Source organism: Pongo abelii, chromosome 16 (genome assembly GCF_028885655.2).
Source record: "Pongo abelii isolate AG06213 chromosome 16, NHGRI_mPonAbe1-v2.0_pri, whole genome shotgun sequence".
NCBI lineage: Eukaryota > Metazoa > Chordata > Mammalia > Primates > Hominidae > Pongo > Pongo abelii.
In genome coordinates this window covers 61058826-61082039 of record NC_072001.2, presented here as the reverse complement: position 1 = coordinate 61082039, position 23214 = coordinate 61058826, and the positions used below count along the sequence as shown (strand labels likewise).

Below are 23214 nucleotides of genomic sequence, written 5' to 3'. Positions count from 1 at the left end.
AGAAATTCTTTATTTTGCCTGATTCTAAGATTTTAAATGCATTTTTTTGCTTCAATGAATAATTATGTTCCAGATTTCTATTTGTTTCTTTAAAAAAAATTTATCTCTTCGGTAAGTTTCTCATTTATTTCCTGAATTATTTTTCTGATTTTTTATGTTCAGAATTCACTTGTATCTCACTAAGATTCTTGAAAGTCAATATTTTGAATTCTTTGGGATTTTGAAATTTTCTGATTAAGATCTGTTGATGGAGTATTGTGTTCCTTTGGAGGTGTCATATTTCTTTGCTTTTTCATGTTTTCTCTGTCCTTATGTTGATATCTGCACATCTGGTATAACAGTTGGTTCTTCCTGTTTTTGAGTTTACTTTCATAGGGGAGGACTTTTTCCTGAAGGTGTATTTATGTTGTTGGTTGGATGGGGCATTTTGGCTTTGATTCTGGGTGGATACGATGGTGTAGTCTCTATATGATTTCTTTGGCAGTAAACAATGTCAGTGATATCTGTGATTTCCTTGGTTAGTTATAGTGTGGTTATTAGCAGAGGCTGTGGTGAAGTTGTGCTGAGGACTGGGATGCCAGGTAGGCCAGTCTTTAGGCCCCAGTGGTTGCAGTGGTGGGTTGGGTGTGCCTGTCTTTGTGCCCCAGTGTGGAATACCCTGGCACCTGTGTTGGAGCAGGCTGATTCTTGGCCTTCAGGTGGCTTTCTCACCTGGAGGTAGTGGCAGCAGTGGGCCAGATGGTTGGATGTGTTCTTGGGTCCCTAGGCAGCTTGTATGGCGTGGCAATGGCAGTAGCAGTAGTAGGATGATCCTCTGCATCCTGAGTAGTGTGCATGGATATTGGGAGTGGCTGTGATGGGCTGGACAGGCAAGTCTCCAGGCCCGAGGTAGCACTTGCAGGTAGATTTCAGCTTATGTGGTAGTGGCTGGGAAGTTAGGCCCAACCTCAGTACCTTCTGAGGAATGTTCAGGTACCCAAGATGGTAGATTAGGTTGGGCAATCTGCAGGACCTCAATCTATGTGCTCTGTCTCGGGAATGGGGAACAAAACAAGGCCGGATAGGCTTTTGTTCAGCCCCTACAGTGGTGAGAGGAGGCACCAGCTGTGATGGGCAGGGGCAGGGCAATTCTTAGGCCCTAGGCAGTGTGCTTGAGTGAGGGGCAGTAGCAGCTGCATTGAGGCCCTGCCACTGGAGAGGATGTGGCCATCATCAGTGGCCACAGCCTGGACCAGCAGGTGGAGAATTGTTCCTCTTTCATGCCCCAGTTTTAGTGAGGCTTGATCCCCTGCCCTGGTGGCAGTAGCCTGCACCTAACTCATCCCCCTGCACCAGCTGCAGCAACCCCTGCCCAGCTCACCACCAATTCCAGCAGCAACTTGTGTCTCCATCTTAGATCTCAGCAACACATGCCTACCAGCACTGGGTGCTTCAGCTCATGTCTCACTGACTTCTTAGCTTTGGCTGTAGGAGCACTCCCAGCTTGCCCTGCTGTCACAGCAGTAATAGCCTGAGTTTCCTGAATGCCTCAGTCCTGGAACATCTGGGCCCCGGGACAGCATGCAGTTTGTCAAAGGCTAGGTTTGGAAATGATGCCATGCTGTAGCTGCTTAGGTCTCAGAAAGGATGTGGGGCCCAGTGTTGAGTTCTCTCCTAGGAGCAGGTCCATCTTGTGGTCTCATAGCAGCTCCCTGTGCTGGTTTCAGGGCTTGGGAGGATTGAGGGCTTTTCAAGTGGCCAGGATTGCACAATTCCAAGGTGGGGATGTTGGCTGCTGGAAGTCTCCCACTCACCCATTTCCCACTTTGGGAAATCACTCCTGGCTCCCAGCTGATCCCAGTCAGGGAGGATGCAAGAGGCAACCTCTTTTCCTACTTTTGGTGCTTCCTGTCCCTTCTTTGTTGAATTCCAGTGTTCTCTTGGATAAAGTATGTGAAGTGTGACTGTCTATATACTGTTCTGGTTTTTCTAAGTGGAGGAGTCAGTCATATAAAATGCTTCTAGTGAAGCCTCCCCAACTCAAAAAGTTAATAGAAATGTATTACACCTGCTAGTTAAAATGCAGATTTTCATATTAAATAAAATCTAACCATATATCACTTACAGAGCTACATCAAAATAATAAAGATATAGTTGAGAGCAGAAAGATAGGAAAAGATAAATGAGACAAATACTGGAGAAAGGCTTGGGTAGCTATACTAATATTAAACAAAATAGGCTCTAAAATAGGAAGCTTTATTAGTAATAAAGAGCATCACTTCATGTTGATAAATGGTTTACCAGAGAGATCTAATGGTTTTGAACTTATATTCACTAATAAAATACCCTGAAAATTATAAAGGTAGAAATTTAGAGTTAAGGAATATGTTGATAAATCCACCACCAAGGTGGGAAGTTTCAGCATGGCTTTCTCAGTGATCATAGTACAAACATAAAACATTAGTAACAATCAAGATGATCTTAATGCATTTCACAAAATTGATACAATAAACATATACAGAAACTTGCATCAAATAAATACTACATTTGGGCAAGAAAATGAAAGAAAATATCTAAGAATAAATAAATTAAAAATACAGGTTAGTGGTTACCTCTAGTGGCAGGGTGGGTCAAGCTGGAGGATGGGATTAGGAAGAAACACACAGGTAGCTTCAGTAATACTAATAATGTTCCAGTGCTTGAATGATATGTTTGTGGTATATTTTAATATGGTAGATCTTAACTTGCATTTATATTACATATGTTTTTACTGCATCTATTAAATATAAGAAAACTTTGTTCCTCAAATATTCTCCTCGTTCTTCAGTGTGTTTCAGATTTGTTCTTGGTGTGGGAGGTACTGTATTTCTGATCATATCAGGAAAGATGTTAGAAAGTGATTCATGTCAATACCATTTGACCTGGCAATCCCATTACTGGGTATACACCCAAAGGAATATAAAACTTTCTATTATAAAGATACATGCACACATACGTTCACTGCAGCACTATTCACAATAGCAAAGATGTGGAATCAACCCAAATACCCATCAATGGATAAAGAAAATGTGGTACATATACACCATGGAATACTATGCAGCCATACAAAGGAATGAGATCATATCCTTTACAGGTACATGGATGGAGCTGGAAGCCATTATCCTCAGCAAACTAACACAGGAACAGAAAACCAAACACCACATGTTCTCACTTATAAGTGGGAGCTGCACAATGAGAACACATGGATTCAAGGAAGGGAATAACACATGGTGGGGCCTGTTGGAGGGGGCGGGCGGAGGGAGAGCATCAGGATAAAAAAGCTAATGCATGTGGGGCTTAAACCTAGGTGATGTGATGATAGGTGCAGCAAACCACAATGGCACATGTTTACCTGCATAACAAACCTGCGTGTCCTGCACATGTATCCCAGAGCTTAAATAACATTTAAAAAATAATAATAAAAAAGAAAGTGATTCATGTCCTCTCTCAGCAGACATTCCATTCTGGTTAATGTTAGCTAAGTGCCCACCATTCTGTCTTTTTAATACCAACAACAACCTATAATATGTCAGTGGACAGTTAGTTCTTCACAACCACAGTGGAAAGAAAGTTAGGGATGTGAACTAATCCCTCCAACCTCTGAGAAACCTAGATTAGGTAGGTGCCTTCTTTTATGGATCATCTGTTCTTTTTACCTTCAGTTACAGCATCACAGAATTACGTGATTTTAATAAGTCAGTATTTGTATATTTTCCAAATGAAGAAACTGAGCAACAGTCAGGTAACTTAGGGTCAGATATATTTTGTGCTTTCAAAGACCTCTATAGTAAAGCCCACATTTTTCCTCATACTAATTCTGAAATTCAGTAAACTACAAAGCAAAATATTCTGGTTTCTTATACTGACATTAACATGGCTTTAAGTTAAAATGATTTGGCATCATTGGGCCATGTTTTAAGACAGAGCTTGAGTGGCTTATTTTATTTTCCACAAAGTCACATTTAAAGAAACTTTTGTGAAGATGTCGAATCCTCATTTCTTCGTTTAACAAATTTGTTTGGGGCATTTAAAATATGAAAGGTAGGCACCGAAAGATGACACTGACTTTTAAACTTTTTTTTTTGCTTTCCATTTTGAAATAATTTCAGATTTACAAAAATAAAGTTCAAAAATAATGCAAAAATTTCTGTTTACACTTCATGCACATTCCCCAAATGATCTTACAATTATAAAAATTATAAAAATCAGGAAATTAACATTGATAAAATATTATCATCTAACCTAAAAATCTTATTCAAATGTCACCAATTCTCCTAATAATATGTATTTTTTTTCCTGGCCCAGCAGACAATCCATGGTTACATGATGCATTTAATTTTTATGTCTTATTAGTGACCTTTAATTTGGAACAGTTTTTTAATTTTACTAGCCTCTCATGACCTTGGCACTTTAAGTAAGTATGGGACAATTATTTTGTAGAATATGCTGTAGTTTGGATTTGCCTGTTGTATCCTCATGTTTGGATTTAGGTTATGCCTTTTGAGTAAGATTACCACAGAACTGATCTTGTGTCTTTCTCAGCATATCATATCAGCTGCACATGATATCAATTTGTACCATTGCTGGTGACATCAGCTTTAATCATTTGATTAAGGTGGTGTCTGCCAAGTTCCTCCAACATGAAGTTACTATTTTTTCTTTTGTAATTAATAAGTATCTTGAACGGAGGTACTTTGAAACTACATGAATATCCATCATACATTTTTCATTGCATATTTGCCCACCAATTTTACTATCTAGTGATGATTTTTACCTGAAGCAGTTATTACTATGGTATTTTACAAATAATAATCATCCCATCGTTTCTTTACATCTAGTAGTTGGAATTCTACTGTGAAGAAGAGCTCCTCCTTATCTCACATTTATTTATTTATTCATTTAAAAATGTATATCATTATGAACTTTTGGATGTCTTTTTCATTCTATGGGTCATAATCTATTACCAGCATTATTTATTTTTTTTGTTCAAATTATTCCAGTATTGTCCGTTGGTAGCCTCTTCATGATGACTTCTGTATCTTTTTATTATGTTCCTATCAATTTTTAAGTATTTACTTGATTTCAGGCACCACACTGTTCCAGGCTCGTCTTGTACTTTCCCTGCTACAGTTCCGAAATAAACCATTTCTCCAGGGAGCCCTGGTCAGGGAATAATGCTATGGACAGGATTCAAAACTTTTGACATTGCCTAGAGAGCTGCAAACATTCAAGTACTGACCATGAAGATATTTGTTATTCCATGTACCAACAAAGTTGTGCATATAATTTATTAAGTGTCATTTTATAAGACTAGGTCTACAAAAATAATAATGTAGTAAAATTAAAATTTTAATTTTGGCACACCAGGAAAAATAGCCATCACATTTACCATCTGGTTTCAATGTATTCATTTTATTTTTATTTTTATGAATAATTTACAGAAGTAAGAATAAAGAGATGGTAAAAAAACAGCAAAATAAGAATTTAAACATAGCAAACCACATTTTTATTTCATATTTTCCTGATTTTGGAGGTAATGTAACCTGAAACTGGCAATGCCTTTGAATGCAAGTAACTGGTCATGAGCTGTCGTATATGAACCTGCAACATTATCATCTCGTAAATACTGGCTCCAGATTTTAAACAGATCTCTAGTAGGTTATAGCTCATCATCATCTCTGGTTCTTCCTGCATATACATTACTATCACAGTGTAATGCTATGGAAAATTTTGAGGGTTCATGATTTTGTAGAAAAGAAGGTGGCCATGTTTTTGTTTCACAATTACAAAAATATTTTCATTTTTACTTTTATAAATGTCAATCAGATTGAGCAACCCAATGAACTTTTAAAATTTCTACATGATGTCTGTCTTTCCCAGTCACCTTTACATATATACCTACCTTCAGCATTTGTCCATTTATGAATATCAAGTAAATTTTTACCAACAAATACTATAAAAGATAAAATAATTGTCATACGTCCTTTTACCAAAGCAGGATGGTCCAGGTTCTTGTTGCAAAATATTAAATGATGAAGTCCTTCCCATTAAATAATTAATGGGTTAGAATATCATGTTTCCTTTTTGTCTTTGTAAATATATTGTTTACTCTGATTCTCAAGTCTGACAGAATTTATCTGAAGGACTCATAGCCCAAGATTTTGCTTCTATGGTCAGTTTTACCTCATTAGAATCTCAAGTGCTCTGTCTCTGCCTTCATTTTCTCACTCATCTAATTATTGTGAAATATCTTTTTCTTAATTTTATTCTTTATCCCATTATGGGCAGAAAATTAAGAATTCCAAATTCTTAACTGTGTTCAATGGAAGCTGAAAAGAATATGGCAAAGATGGCATCTCTAGACTTCTTTTATAACTTTTTGAAAGATGATGTATTAGACAACACAATTAGAAAACTGAAGGATGATATAGTGGTGACATTCATTTCTAGGCAATTTTGTAATTTTTTTTGTTTCCTTATTTTATTTTAGTGTTTCAGCACAATTAGAAATAATTGATGAGTGATGATGAAGTAATTCCTAGCATGATGAAATAGCAAAATACTTTAAAATACAGGAAATATAAGATCACTAAAATATCATAATGTATCTTAGATCCTATAATGCATCTTAGATTTATAAAATGATCAATAGACTAAGTGATTAAGAAAATGAGTTTAACTTACTAAAAATAAGTATTTTTTCCTTTTGATTTTTGGAAAACCTGTAAGAAACAAAAGTCATGAAATATCAGTCTTTACAAATAATTAAAACTGCTGCACAGAGAAACCTAAAAACTGAACTTGGGGCCGGGTGCAGTGGCTCAAGCCTGTAATCCCAGCACTTTGGGAGGCAGGCAGATCACCTGAGGTCAGGGGTTCATGACCAGCTTGGCCAACAGGGTGAAACCCCGTCTGTACTAAAAATACAAAAATTAGCTGGGCGTGGTGGTGGGTGCCTGTAATCCCTGCTACTCGGGAGGCTGAGGCAGCAGAATCACTTGAACCTGGGCGGCAGAGGTTGCAGTGAGCTGAGATTGAGCGCCACTGCATTCTAGCCTGGGTGACAGAGCAAAGCTCTGTCTTAAAAACAAAACAAAACAAAACTAGGATCAGTGCGCCTTGGTGATACTGCAGAGGTTAAAAAGTTTGATTCAGTCACATGGTGAATAAAAGGATAGGGACATTGGTAAGACCACTTTTTGCCTAAACCTGATAATACCCCAGAAGTGGATCCTTAATGAAACTAACTTTTTAAAATTTTCTCTCTTTGTTACCTGGACTTTATACTGTGTTCAAAGGAGCATGAAAATGTAATGAGCTATCAGCTGTGAGCAAATATATTGAATAGAGTGAATGAAAAGAGAACCAGACCAATAATTTAAGAATTCTAACTAGCTCAGGCTTGGACATTAACTAGTTCTGTTTCTTTGGGCTGACTAATCCTGGAAATTATGTGTATTGCAAAGAACACATTGTTGAGTCAGCCACAACAAGAACCTGCTTCTTTGGACTCAAGCTCCCTGCCTCTCAATTTTCTCATGTTTAATCGAGAGAAAACCCTGCTTCACAGGGTTATTGTAAGTACTAAATAAACTACTAGAGACTGTCAGACTCTGGAGGGCTGGAAGTCTCTTAACCATCTTTGTCTTTCTTTGTCTTTCCTGTGACTAGAAGTTATCTGAGTATTTATTGGGTAAATTATGTTACACATGTTTATTAACTGTGTATTATAAACTGTAAAATGTACAATTACAAGGTCATTTTGTTTGTATCAATATAGCTGTGTTAAGTGCTCTACAAATTTAAGGTCTTTTCCTTTATCTTAAAAATCCTTTGGGAAAAGAAAGTTCTAGTTTAATCAGTGCCGCCTCCTACATGGGCTTATAGTTTTTATCAAATCAAGGAAAAAGTGTAAACAGAAAGCTTTGGGACATTTTCTAGAATTTGATATTTACCAAGTGTAGATTTATATTTATTAAGCCTCATCTCTGGTTATTTTTTAAATGGCAGGCAGTAAATAATTATCATTGTGTTTGTCCTAAATTGGATGACTGACTGGTTCATAAGTTCAGAAATTTCATTGTGGTGCTGTAAATTTTATAGAGTAAAACATCTTTGTATGTCCTCTAAGATTATATGGTCTAAAAATATTAGTTTAGGTTTCTCACTCAATAACAATTTAAAATTTTTCTTGCCTTATCTTTTCCCTTGTCCTTTAACTCATTTATTACAAATCTTATGAGAAATTGACTTGAATAATTTTCCAAATCTTTAGTCTCTTTGCCATTTTAATCTCAATTTCATACATAGGGAGACCAAGCCTTTTAAGAAATCCTGGGGTGATCATTTGAAAGTTATACCCCACTTGCCAACTCCCCATCCCCATCTTTTTTGGCTCTGCAATATAGCCTATTCAGCAAAGGGAAATAAATATAACTTGGATTTACACATATAACTTGTTTAACTAACTAGTTTGGTTAGAGTCATTGTTCAGGACCTGACTATAAATTAGGTGAATGCTTACTGCAGCACCATTCAAGTTTCCTTGAGAAGTCACTTAGGCCTGTGGCAGAGAAAGTAGGATCTAAGGCTTGATGACTGTAAGTTTGATCTACTATTTAACCCTCATGGATACTGGCCAGAGCTTGGGCTGTCGATAACTCTTGCCTTAGCATCAGTGTATGACTGTATGTATGTGAGACACTCTATCCTTATTTGTATCTTTAGTTAGTTGACAGGTTCATGAAAGGTAAGAACTGTAGTTAGCCTTCGGATGATGTTAAAGCAAAAATATAGAGGAAATTCCTAAATTGGCATTGAGTCTAGAAGGGTCTCTTAAAACACTTCAAATTCTATACTTTTATTATATAACAAGTGTTATTACCATAGTAGTTCCATAACACTTGGCCATTGACTGGCTGCTTATCACCTGTGTCACAGATCCCATTCTGTTATCTACTCCCTTAGATCTTTATAAACAACGAGTGGCAGAACTCAGAGAGTGGGAGAGTGTTCCCTGTCTATAATCCAGCCACAGGAGAACAGGTGTGTGAAGTTGAAGAAGCAGACAAGGTATGTCTTTTGTAGATAAAAGATTCCCTACGAAATAACTGCCTTCAAACAGCAGAGCAGCAAACATATGCTCTCAGTACACCACTACATGCTCATGCTTCACTTTTTTCATGACAGCGGATGGTTCTTCCTTTATTTGGAGTGTTTTTCTTCAGTTGTGCCTCTTCCTCTCTAACAGGCAGATATAGACAAAGCAGTGCAGGCAGCCCGCCTGGCTTTCTCTCTTGGTTCAGTGTGGAGAAGGATGGATGCTTCAGAAAGAGGACGTCTGTTGGATAAGCTTGCAGACTTGGTGGAACGGGACAGGGCAGTTCTTGCAGTAAGTAACCTAAGAAAACATTAAGTCTTTACCCCACATTTGCCATTCTGCTGAAATTTACATTCCTCGGCTTTATTTTATTTTTATTTATTTATTTTTTGAGACAGAGTCTAGCTCTGTTGCCCAGGCTGGAGTGCAGTGGCACGATTTCAGCTCACTGCAACCTCTGCCTCCCAGGTTCAAGCGATTCTCCTGCCTCAGCCTCCTGAGTAGCCGGGATTACAGGCGAGTGCCACCACGCCCGGCTAATTTTTGTATTTTTAGTAGAGACGGGGTTTCACTATGTTGGTCAGGCTGGTCTTGAGCTCCTAAAAGGATACTTTGAAGCAGACCTGGGGAAAAAGCAAAGGAATAGGTAATACATATGAAAAATGAGACATGTTTGGATTTGGGGATCAGATGGAGAATGAGAAGTGGAGGATCAGCTGACTATCTTTTCTCACTGAATTTTGAAGAGAAAACCGGAGCTTTCCATGACGGTAAGGACCTTCCTTTCTAAAACTCCCCCTCCCCACGACAAATTAAAAACAGTCAAGCAACAAGAGAGTCACCATGCTGCTTGCAGAAAACCAGTATCAAATGATTCTTATGAGAATGAAATAGAACAAGTTTTTACCTCCCCAGAGTTAACCTCTCTTGAGTAAAGAGAATCCTTCAGAACCAGAGGGGGATGGTACGGACCTCTCATACACTTCTGCTCCGTTTGCCCTGTCATTCTGTGAGCAGTAGAAAGGAGAGACAGCAGGAGATAGCAACTTTCTTTCACTAAAACAATGATTTTCCTCACATAAGGAACTTCTCCTGCCCTAATGGGTTTTGTTGTTGTTGCTGTTTTTAAAATAAAAGTCAATTCCTTAGAGAATATAAACTTTTTGGAAACTGGAACCATTTAGGAATGTATGCACTATACACTTGGGATCTCCACCTGGGATCAATGAACATTTAGGGTTTCCTTGTTCAGTCAGGGCATTCAAGCCATGAGTACTATATACATCCCCCTACTTGGGAAAATAGGTCACTATTGGGCTTCTGGGGAAGGAATCGTTTTTTCCCTTTCTCAGTGTCCCTCCTACCATAGTTCTTCCCTTCTACCATCCCCCTCAGGAATCTGTTCATAGTATGGGAACAAAATGATTCCTTTATGGAAATGGTTTGGGATTCTAGCTATATATAACATTTATGTGTATGTAAAAACATTTTCTAATCTGGCACTCTAGGGAATACTCTTCCAGTGAGGTGTTTATACATACTGTGAAAAAGGTGTTTCATGGTGAAGAAATTCCTTCTTGCAGATTCACAAGACACTGGGCATATTAAAGGCTCAGGAAAAGCCTACTAAATGTTTCTCAAGCTTATTTGAGTCTCATCACCATTTTTCTGGCTAACATACCAATATCATGCAAAACCAAGTTTTTTGGGACACATTACTTGTCTCTTCACTGCATTATCATTTTCTTGAGAATTAAACTTGTATTTTACCTTTTTTTGGTAATCCTACCACAGTTCTTAGCACATAAATGGCAAATGAGGGCACATAGGTTGTCAATAAATAACTTTAATTGAGCTAAAGATATATCTATAGCATTGGATTAACACTGTACTAGCAGATGATTAACTAATTTCTCCAGTTATATTTTCATATAATAAAACTCAAATGCCTTTCTTTTCCTTCTGTGTGTCTCACTGATCAAGTCTCTTATCCTACCACACCTAAAACACTCTCAAGCTGTGAGAAAAGTGAGTTTTAGTAAGAGGTAGCCTGTGGAAGAAACGGGAGCTCCTGACTGGAAAACTGAAGTTAATACTGCATCCAAAGTAAACACAATTGAAAATAGATCTAGAGCTGGCAATTATCAGTGGATTTGACTGGTGTCAGCAGCTCACAGGGACCATTTAGGCAGCCCAAATTCTGGTTATTGACACTATTCACTCTAAGCTGTGCAGATTTTGGTGCTATGCTAGCTGTATAGAGAATGTAATGCCTATCTTATAAACATATACATGTTCTAAAAAGTACTAGGAAATAGTTTGATTCCCTTTTTTAAGGGTCAGCCAATATACAGTGATAAGTAACATGATATTTTTAAATAAGTTTCATTTTATACACATACTAAGTAGATAAATTACACTGGAAGTCATAGTATTTTCATCTCATTGATTGGAGAATATTTTAATTTTAGCTTTGTCAGAGATCAAATAATTTTCACACCAGTATGTCTTATAAAATATACTTGTAGGAAGAAAAGAAAATTACAAACATGTTTGTTTATTTCATTTGTCGAACTTGTAACACCTTTAATATTTCTCAAGTCAAAATACTCTTCTCATTTCAGCGTGTTCATTGTTTCTGTTACAGACTTAGCCAGTTCAGGAACATGTCGTTAAAATAATAATGTTTATAATGTAAAGCAGTTCAATATTGCTATTTTTATTAAATGGAGCAGATATTTCACTCTTAATAGGTAATGGTTGTTAATGTAAATGTTTACAAAAAACCAGCCTTTAAGTTGTTAACATCTGGGCTTCCCTAGAGGAGATCTTGTTTATTTGGTGGTAATAAATAAACTTGCTGTGCACCGTGGATATTCCATTTCTCAACCGGGGTCTTGGCAGCTGTGGAGAACACTTTCTGTTCTCATCAGTTGCATAAAGAGCCCATGTTTCTGCTCCTCTTTATGGATTCAGATTACTGGTGTAGACGCCAAAAAATCCCCAATGAGCTCTGATCATTAATAAAACGGAAGCTGTTTTGACAAGCAGAACATTTCTTTATCATTAGTGAAAGAAATATCGTGTTAATGTATTTGGATAGTGGTTACTGGAAGCACAGGAACATGCATATGTATACTCATTGTGGTTTTTACTAGGAACTAAACCAAACTGACAGTACTAGAAATCTTTTTATTTGAGAATTCATAGTTGACCAGGTATGCAACTCCATATGCGTTTGTATTCTCTCTCTTCCTTTTTTCTTTTGCTCTAGAAATTAGTGTATCGCTGGAAAGTTCTCGGGACTTAATATCTCTCCGTTTCTCTTCTAACAGACCATGGAATCCCTAAATGGTGGCAAACCATTCCTGCAAGCTTTTTATGTGGATTTGCAGGGCGTCATCAAAACCCTTCGATATTACGCAGGCTGGGCTGATAAAATTCATGGGATGACCATTCCTGTAGGTATGTGAAATCTGAGTATGTTGAAAAGGAAAACGTGAGACCACCAGAAATGTGCTTTGGCCACCAAACACAAACAGCAGTCACACAGAATACAGATATGAGCACACTTACAGCAGTTAGAACTGAGTGAAGAACCAACCAAATTATGTCACTGACTCTGACAACATCCCTTTTTCTATAGATAGTCTACATATAAGTATAGGGGCATGCCACTTAATACATCATTCATCTAAGGAAGAGGTATGTATTTGTTAGCTGGTAAGTGGTCAGCATTGTGCTAGATTAGTTGCTGGGGTAGGTATGAAGGGGCATTATTGGGTGGAGGGAAGTCATGGAAAATTCCAACAAGGTGAAGACTTGCTCCTTGCCCTCCTGAAACATAAGATCTACTCTTTGGAAGGAAATATTCTCAGTGTTAACAGTTGTCTCTGAGTGGTGAGATTATGGCTGATTTTCAGTTTCTTTTTTATATTTTTCTCTACTTTCTATATTTCTCGAACAGCCATGAATTACTTTCATAATCTATAAAAACAACACTAATCCTAACCCCTTTTTATTATTAAGATTCAGGTTACATGACAGAACCAACAATACAAAAAACTTAAAGGCCCCTATAGGAGTGTTGTAATTGGGTGCTAAGTTGTGTGCTTTACCTGTCAGTGCTGTAGCCCTTTAAATGAGAGGGAAAGTATCCAAGACTAAAGCAACTAAAGCAGTCAGTGAAGAGATGTTTATCTGTGTTTGAATACTATTGATAGCTAATACCAATTGAGTGCTTTCACAGCAACCCCAAGAGAAAGGCACTGTTATAAACATCTTCAGTTTACAAAAGTGGAAAGAGGTCTGGCGAAGTAAAATTAGTTTTCCTAATTCACAGAGTAAATAAGTTTTAGAGCTAAAACTTTGACGTTAGAACCTAGGCTTGTAACCACTTCATTAGAGAATTCAAAATAGATCCTAGGAGGAAGAGAGATCCTTATAGGAAAGGGATGGACTGAAAGAGATAGGGAGTGGTGAATAGACATAAGGAAAGGAAATGCACCTTTATTGAGTGGATACTAGATGCCACTTAGCACTGTGCCAGGTGCTCTACCTGTGTTCTCCGGAAGGCAGTCTGCTTTCCATGGAGAGTGCATAGTAGCAGGATTGGAAAGTAATGCTCAGGAGTTTGAAGTGTCTCTTTTGGGCCTTCCTAGCCAGGCTGAGCAATACTGATTTACTAAAAAAGGAAGTGGTTTGGCTGATAGTGTGGATGGCTGGGAACAGTTCTTCTCCAATGTAATGTGTGCATGAATCACTGAGGGTCTTTTTCAAGTGCAGTTTTTGACTGGATAGGTCTGGGGTGGGGCCTGAGACTCTGCGTGTCTAACCAGCTTCTGGTCCTCTGCATTGAGTAGCAAGGAGAGGACACAGCAGAACCAAGTTAGGTGGCTGTTGTGATGCCTCATATAGGTGTGGTATGACAAGAGAAGAATAATTTACAGTGAGAATGGAGACGTTTTAGAGACAAGACTTCCTAGGATTATTTTTTAAATTGCCTCTACAAATGATGATGACATGTGGAATGTTAGTTTTTAGAAAATGGATTTCTGATTGTAGGGGCTCTTCCCTTCTATCCAGAGGTTTTTCCCTTGTTCAGCTGACTGAGAAGGGTGGAGAAGATTGCTCTTGGGACAGTCAGAATCTTAGTTCAGTTCTGACTCTAAGGATATTACAGAACAGCTGTTCTCCAGCATCACTTGCAAGATGTGGGGATGGTCTAAGTGAGGTAGAAAATCACTATTCGTTATGAGCATACATATTAGAGGGCCTGAGAATTAAAACCTTTGTCAACAATGGGACACATGTCAGTCTTTTTAGGCGGGCCTGTCCTGTATCAGTACAGAAAGGTAAATTAACAAGCTCAAAGTCCCTAGTTGTTGGTTTTTTTGGTCCCCACTCCACCTGTCATTTCATTATTAAAACAACAAATATGTTTTAGGCATTTAAATATCTTTTCAAACTATTTACAAAGCTCTGAGGAAGATTGTGAAACAGAAGGCAATGCACATAGATCTCTATTTGGCCTAACACTATCTTGGTTTTCTTTTACTTCCTCAGGAGGGAAGATCCTGATTAGATAAAGCTAAATATTGATTGACATCCCTGATAATGTTTGAAGCTTTAATGTAACTTGATCTGGCAATAGAGGTGGTTGGCCCATAAGCCTCACTGTTTTCATCTGATGCGTTTTGGAGATCCTGTGGATGCTTATCTACAAGTTATAAATACAGGGCATAGAAAAGGCTCTCACAGGGCTCTCACAGTAGTCTTTCCCAACTTTACTCATTAACTGTGGTTCAGCCAATGAAGGAAAAAAATGAGGAATTCTCTTAAACTCTAAGTAACTTTTTGTTTCCCAAAACCAAAAAGTTTTTCTGAAAGTGCATTTAGAGTCATACTAGGTTGAGGTACTCTCCCTGCCATCAGGCCTGTAGGCAGAATTCTCAGGAGGCTGAAGTTTAGGTCATAAGAGCTCTCTCCATGGTGTCTCAAACAGATGAGGGAAGGATGGAGGTAGAGGTTAACTTGGCAACTTTCCTCTCTGTTCCAGTTTTAGATACATTTGGGCTTGCCTAGAGGCCGCTTAGAATTCAGCCAACAATGTCTTTGGCTAGTCTAGTGCTTAGTGAATGTAGCTGGACTAAATCAGGGGAGTCATAGGGGAAGATCACAGAAAGGGGTATCGTAATCATAATTATTCACTTGTTCTCAAATTTATTCAGTAAATTAATCCATTTGTATCTCCATAATTTAACATCAGCTTCATTTTGTCTCTGCATACTTGGCTTTTTTTTTCCCCCCACAGTGAAGTCTGGAATATAGAAAGTCCGTTAGTCTTTAACCATGAGATCTTTATTGTGCTAAATGCATTTTCCTACAAAACAACCTAATTTTATGTTTGAAATTATAAGGAAATAATGTACTTTATATTTGCATAGAATTTAAAAGTATAAATATTCTGTTATGTACAATATGTATGTGATTCTGTGTGTGATCTGATGAGATAGTCTGGATTTTAAATGGTATTTTACCCATTTTACATCTAAGAAAATAAGACTGCAAGGGTTTAGTGTCTTGAAGGAGGTCACATGGCTAGTAAGTGGGAGACCTGAGATTCAAACTTCAGTGTTTTTCTGCCTAAGCCATGATGTATTCTCTTATGGAGATTGATTCAGCAAGGCAGGAAGGTGGCCCTGATGAAGTCTTTACCCCAGTGCAGATTTTTATGCTAATATATGTTTTATTCTCATCATTCATAGTAGTTATGTTTTATAAAGTTGTCATGAACACTGAATTAGCAAATACTGAACTATTGCTGCTAGGGGAAGTACAAGATTAGGTTCCTGTGAGCTTCTGATCACAACATTCTTGTCTGCTGATCAGAGAATGGCCTTGATTTATGTGTTTCTGTTGAAAGATCCTTTGTTTAATATATACTGTTGATTTATGAACACTGAACTCACGGCCAACCAAAGTACTAAAACTGATGCCTGAATAAAGCTTGTCTGACACATGTATTTTCTCTGTAAGGCACATTATAGCCTTCTTGCACTTGGGAACACTAGACAGCACTCAACACTATGCTTAGGGGCCATTTTAAACAGCAAAATTGTGAACAAAAGGCACAAAAATACGAAAAATGTGGCACTAAACAGACCACAAAAAAGGACACTTTTAGAGCTGAAGCAAGAAGGCAGAGTGTCACCTTGTTCAACCTCAGCTGAGAATTTGTGCATCAGGTGACTCAGAATTTTCCCTGCTTTGGGGAAATGCAAATTAAAATCACAGTTGAACTACCTCACTACTGCAAAAAAAAAGTCCATAATTTAAAAATAAAAAAAATAGATGTTGGCATGGATGTGGTGAGAGGGAACACTTTTACACTGCTGGTTGGGAATGTAAACTAGTACAATCACTACGTGAAACAGTATGGAGATTGCTTAAAGAACTAAAAGTAGAACTACCATTTGGTCCAGCAATCCCACTACTGGGTGTACCTATCCAGGGAAAATAAGTCATTATATGAAAAAGACACATGCACATGCATGTCTATAGCAGTACAATTTGAAACTGCAAAAATATGGTACCAACCTAACTGCGCATCAGCCAAAGAGTGGATAAAGAAGGTGTGGTAAATATGCACCATGGAATACGACTCTGACATAAAACAATGAAATAATGGCCTTTGCAACATCTTGGATGGAGATGGAGGCCATTATTCTAAGTGAAGTAACTCAGGAATGGAAAACCAAATATCTTATATTCTCACTTCTAAGTAAGGGCTAAGCTATGAGGATGCAAAGGCATAAGAATGATATAATGACACATGCGTATGTTTATTGCGGCACTATTCACAATAGCAAAGACTTAGAACCAACCCAAATGTCCAACAATGATAGACTGGATTAAGAAAATGTGGCACATATACACCATGGAATACTATGCAGCCATAAAAAGTGATGAGTTCATGTCCTTTGTAGGGACATGGATGAAATTGGAAATCATCATTCTCAGTAAACTATTGAAAGGACAAAAAACCAAACACTGCATGTTCTCACTCATAGATGGGAATTGAACAGTGAGAACACATGGACACAGGAAGGGGAACACCACACTCTGGGGACTGTTGTGGGGTGTGGGAAGTGGGGAGGGATAGCATTAGGAGATATACCTAATGCTAAATGGTGAGTTAATGGGTGCAGCACACCAGCATGGCACATGTATACATATGTAACTAACCTGCACATTGTGCACATGTACCCTAAAACCTAAAGTATAATAATAAAAGAAATAATGGACTTTGGGGAAGGATGGGAGTGGAGTGAGTGATAAAAGACTACATATTGGATACAGTGTACACTACTCAGGTGACAGATGCACCAAAATCTTGGAAACCACCGCTAAAGAACTTATCCATGTAACCAAACACCACCTGTACTCCCAAAACTATTGAAATAAAAAAAAATCCCTGCTTTGGATATCCATGCCCATAAATGACTCTGAGAACACTCCGTACTTATTTTTGGGTTACAAATAAATTTTAGGTAGTAGGCAGGTTCTTAAATATGGAATCCACAAATAATGAAAATCGAATGTATCTAGAGCCTACTTTTCTCAAGATAGCATTTATGAGTCTTAAATGTTCTGTAACACTTGAGGTGGGGATCTCCCTGCCTAGATCCTAATCATGTGGGTAAAGGGGGCTTTCATAGTGAGTGTCAGAGATAATCACACGGTTCTGTTTGGTCACCTGTAAAAAAAGAACCTGAAATGGGGTTTTTTGTTGTAATACTGCTTTGCAACATTGAATTATACTCCATGGTTCATCCAGCATAACATCTGTAACACTAAACAACCAAAAAGAATGGGAAGAAATATGCCATTATGTCTTTCACTCATTCCCATTTGGGAAGGCTGGGGAAAGGTATCATGTAATTGGAAGGAATTTTCTTTTACCTCCTTTCTGTGGCATCACCTTTGATCTCTTATTCCTTCACCCATTTCTTCATACATTCATTTATTCAACAGATTTTTTTTAGCGTCTGCTATATTTCAGCTCCTGTATTAGGCATTGGGGTTACAAAGGCAGATAACTAAGATGTTTATAGGACAGTAAGAAAAACAAGTAGAGAAGCAACAGCAATATAGTGTGATCTATTTAGATATGGAAGCATGAAATTTGGTGGGACACCATAGGAGAGACATCTTCTAGTATTAAGGCCTCCTGGAGAGGGTGGTAGGATATCTAAGTGATAACCTGAAGGACAAGTTAAGTGAAGACGGAGTCAGGGACATTACAGGCAGTGGGAATAGCTGGGACAAAGCGTGAAGGGAGGAGAGTACCATGAGTTAGTGGATCTAAAAGTATAAGCAGATATAAAAGACAGTAGAGCCCTGAGTCTGGGTCAGCCATGCTGCAAGTTTTATTCTGTAGGCAATATTGAGTCACCAAATTAAATAGGTGAGTGCCTTGATCAAAATTACATTTTAGGAATTGCATCAAATCTGTATATTGCTTTGGACAGTATGGTCATTTTAACAATATTGAGTCTTCTAATCCATGAACATGGGGTGTTTTTCCATTTATGTCATCAATGATTTTTTTCATTAGTGTTCTGTAGTTCTCCTTGTAGAGATCTTTCACCTCCTTAATTAAATATTCTTAGGTATTTTGCGGGGGGCTATTGTAAATAAAATGAACCTAAGTGCCGTTCAATGGATGACTGGATAAAAAAATATATATATATGTATATATATATATACACATACATACGCACAAATCATAGGATACTATACAGCCATAAAAAGTATGAAATCATTCCTTTTGCTGCAGCAACATGGATGGGGTTGGAGGCCATTATACTGAAATAAGTGAAATAACCGAGAAACAGAAACTAATACCACATGGTTTCACTTATAAGTGAGAGCTAAGCGGTGGGTAAACATGGACATAGGGAGAAACCTAATAGACATTGGGAGCCTTCAAAAGGAGGGAGAGTGAGAGGGGGCTGAGGATTGAAAACTACCTGTTGGGTACCATGTTGACTATTCTGGTGATGGGCACACTAGAAGCCCAAGGCTCATAGTTATGCAATATATCCATGTAACAAATCTGCACATAAACCCCTTGAATCTATTCGAAAAATTGCATTTTAGAAAGAGCACTTTGACTACAAATGGATAATCAGTTAGAGACAACAAATTCTTGCTTAATTTCTCCCCATAAAGGATAGATTTCACTTTGACTACAAATGGATAATCAGTTAGAGAGAGCAAATACCTGCTTAATTTCTCCCCATAAAGGGTAGCCTTCAACTGGAGTATTTGGGAAGGAAACAAAAGGGTTATCTCATGACCACTTTTGAGCAATGAAAAAGTGGGTGGCTGCTTCTCTCTCTGAATTGGAAATTTCTCCCACCACTCTTCATTCTGTTCCACTCAAGGCCCACAGCTGGATGTTATTGCACAATTATGCAATACCAGTTTGATTCACAAGAGTCTTGATGTTGTTTCCTTTACAACACTATCCATTATTTCCTGCCATGGTACCCAATGGAGCCATTGTCTCTGACCGCAAATCCTATGCCTTGACCCTTTTACGATGGCAGGGCCTAATTATGATGATAAATAATAATCATTACTATGAGCTGTGGAACACTTTTTACCTGTTACATTATCGCTAATGTTATAGAAGCCCTAAAGAAAAGTATTGTTTTTTCCATTTTGAGTATTTTTAACCTGTATTCAAATCCTCTTCTCCTCTCACGTCTACAAGCTCTTTGTGATGAAGGAAGGATCAAAGCTTGTTTTTCGTTTACTTAGGGAGAAATGGAAGTTAATTTGTATTGCCTTAGATTTTTCTCTGTAGCAAGTGTTGATTTTACTGATTTTATATAAGGAGAAAAAAATGTCCATGTTTTAAGCTGAATTCTGATATTAAAATGGACTTACGATATATTAGCATATAGAAAAGGTTAAAAACTACCCAGGTCATATATAATTTTCCATTTCACCCTCTTCCAGTTTCACGTGTTAAAGAATAGAATACAAATACACAAAGATATTGATTCAGATCCTAAGATTTTGCCTTGAATCAGCTTGATCTGGTTTATTGTCATTAACAAATGCATAGAGTGAAATCTGAAGTATTCTTGTTCCATCAGAATAAGAGTGAGGGGTGATTTGCTCTGCCCACCCAACAACAACCAGGGCTTGCTTGTTAGTGGGACCTGAATTGATTATGACAGGAGGTCAGGAAGTCAGCTTCACAAGGAACCTCTTTAAGAGGTTGAAGCTGAAAAGGACCTCATGGATCCCTAAGGCTGATCTTCTGATTTTACAGAGAAGGTCCAGAGAAGTAAACTAACTTTTGTTATGATCATGTAGTGGAATAGTCATAGAGCTAAGCTATCTTCATGACAGACTCAGGAACATAATCTAACTTCTTAGAAACTACCAGCAGACTTCTGGGAAGAAAAGCATCAGTACACTTCATACTAACATACAGTTTCAGCATTTGTATAGGCATTTATAGAGTTTGTCATCATAGTTATAAAATGTTGGATGAGGTCTGGTCAACGTCAACATGATGGGAATCTGCTACAGTACATACATAATGGAATAGTTCAATGTAATCATCTCTTTTTTTAATACTGTGCTCATCAAAGGATTGCCAGCTCCTTGAAAGGTAATTCTGTCTACAAATTAGGGATTGGAAGATGACCTTCATTCACTGAATTGTGTTACAGATTTTTATGCTATTGAATAAAATCATTTTTATTGTTACTAGGTATATAAAATTTGCTAGTGTTCTTAGTGTTATAATTGGAAGCTATTTGACGTCCATATTTGACAAATTTCTCAATTTCTGGCACATTTCAGATTCTTCTGATTTTATCACTGTTTACAGATTGCTTAGTCATACTCTAGTTTATATTAATATATAGGATGTGCCAATGTGAGATATTTTTATGAGACTAAAAATTCCATCAGTTTCTTTCAGGCAACTATAAAATCTGATTTAAGAAGTAATGTTTGCCTTGAATGAATTATCCAAATAATTAAATTTTTCTAATTAACTAAGTATTGCTCTCTCTTCTGTGTAGTTTGATAAGGCCCCATCAAAAAACATAGAACAGTGGCTCAGTAGTTCATAAATATAGTAGAGGCTTATTGTACTATTGATCTCTAGGAACAAAGGCTTTTCTTAATATAATTATAGAAATGGCTCAATGCACACATACTCAGTAAAATTTAATTCACAGCTCAGCCAAATTCATAGCATAATGAAGTATTTAATTGTAAGATTTTTATATTTTTCATAAGTTGGAAACTACTCTTTGGTCATTAAAAGCACCCAGGTATCAAAACTCATCAGAAAAGTTACCTTTCACTGGGTCTTAAAATAACTCCCCTTTAAGAGCAATATCTGTTAGTCTGCATTTCACCTTCTGAGTGAAAGGGAAAAGAGACAGAGATCAAAAGTCCTACACATGTGACTTAGTATTTGATCTCTCATCTCTTCTTTAGTTTAGTTTTCTCCATCATAGTTGTGTTCTCACCTATTGACCTACAATGTGGTATCCAGAACATTTTCTGGTGTCCTCATCAAATGCAGTCCTTTTTTATGCTAAGTCTGAGCACTCTCTCTAATCCCTCATATTTGCTAAGAAGATCCAAAACCATTCATACCCTACAATGGAGTATCTGAATTTGGGTGGAGACTTTTTATATCAGGCTGTTGAGCTTACAGCACAAAGCTGGAGAAATGAAGGAAACAACCTTTTAAGTCATCCTGCCATACTGAGACAGCATTGTTAGCATAAAAGATGGAAAATTGACTTTAATTTTTTTCTAGGCAGGGAGGAGTACTCATTCTGTATCATCTGAGGTATAGATGAGAGGGAGAATTAACACTGTCTCCACTTTGAGTTGGCTCTGCCTAGATGAAAGGGAGAGAGGCGCTCTCTCCCTTTCATCTATAGGTGGAATAGGTGAGTCCTGGGCTCACTTATTCCAGGGAATGTTTCTCTGTAGTGTTCCCTTTATAACAAGTTTCCATGTGTTCTGTGTTGATATTCACAAAAGAGTTGTCATTGGGGTTTTTTCTTTATTTTTTACCCCATTTTTGATTGTTCTTGACATTATACTCTAATTCTGTGATTTGTGATTATCCACCTAAATCCAACACCTTCCTCAAAAGAGTCATTAATACGTTTTTATGGGTAAAGAACTTGAAGTCTGAAGACCCAGATCCAAGTCCAGGAGCCTCAATCAGTGGTACCACTTTGGACTTAACCTCTCTGTGCCATATTTTCTCTGTTTATAAAATGCTGATAATGATAGTTGCTTTATTTTTTCATAGAGTTTTGAGTGTAAAATGAGATAAGGATGTGAAAATTATAAGGCTCTACAGAAATTCTAATAATGTTTTCATTCTTTTTTTTAACAATTTTAAAGTATTAAAAATACAGATCAGATTCTCCTACACTATATACTCCTTTCAGGACAATTAGTAGAGTTATTAGAGAGACAAAAAATAAATAAAAATGAAGGCAGACAACTGTGAAGCAACCATAGGGCATCATAATACACGTAGACTCCCCTTTACGCTCCTGATCTTGCTACTCAGAGTGTGGTCTATGGATCAGAAGCATGAGCCTCAGCTGGGAGCATGTAGAAATGCAGACTCTCTGGTCTCATCCTAGACCTGTTGATTCAGAATCTGTATATTCACAAGATCTCCAGTTGCTTAGTGTGCACATTCTAGTTTGAGAATCACCATATAGCATCCCATATAGCACTGGTAGCATTCAAGATGATTCTCTACAGTAAGCAAGTAAACTTTTTTTTAAATTTTAATTACTTGGTTTGAAGAATATTAGAAGAAAATATTACCGGCCCATGAAACCTGTTATTTTAGATTTTAGATTTTCCTTAAGACTAACAGGTAGCTATTTACATATTTTTAACATGTGAGTTAATTTAACAGAAATTAAGTAAATGATAGAGCATATGATACTTGGAAATGGCAAAAATTATGAAGGTGGCTTTTATAACTGGTCTTATGGTAACCCTGATTTAGAAGT

General features: G+C 37.4%; 1 protein-coding gene across 3 annotated transcripts in view; it reads left to right on the top strand.

Moving 5' to 3' along the window:
* The window catches only part of ALDH1A2 (aldehyde dehydrogenase 1 family member A2), a 159595-nt gene that overhangs the window by 87746 nt on the left and 48635 nt on the right, over window positions 1–23214 (top strand). For all 3 annotated transcript variants that reach the window (XM_063715986.1, XM_009249869.4, NM_001131489.1), the window contains 3 exon segments: window positions 8986–9090; window positions 9269–9409; window positions 12454–12583. In XM_063715986.1, the coding sequence (XP_063572056.1) occupies window positions 9335–9409; window positions 12454–12583 (205 nt within the window). In that variant the 5' untranslated portion in view covers window positions 8986–9090; window positions 9269–9334.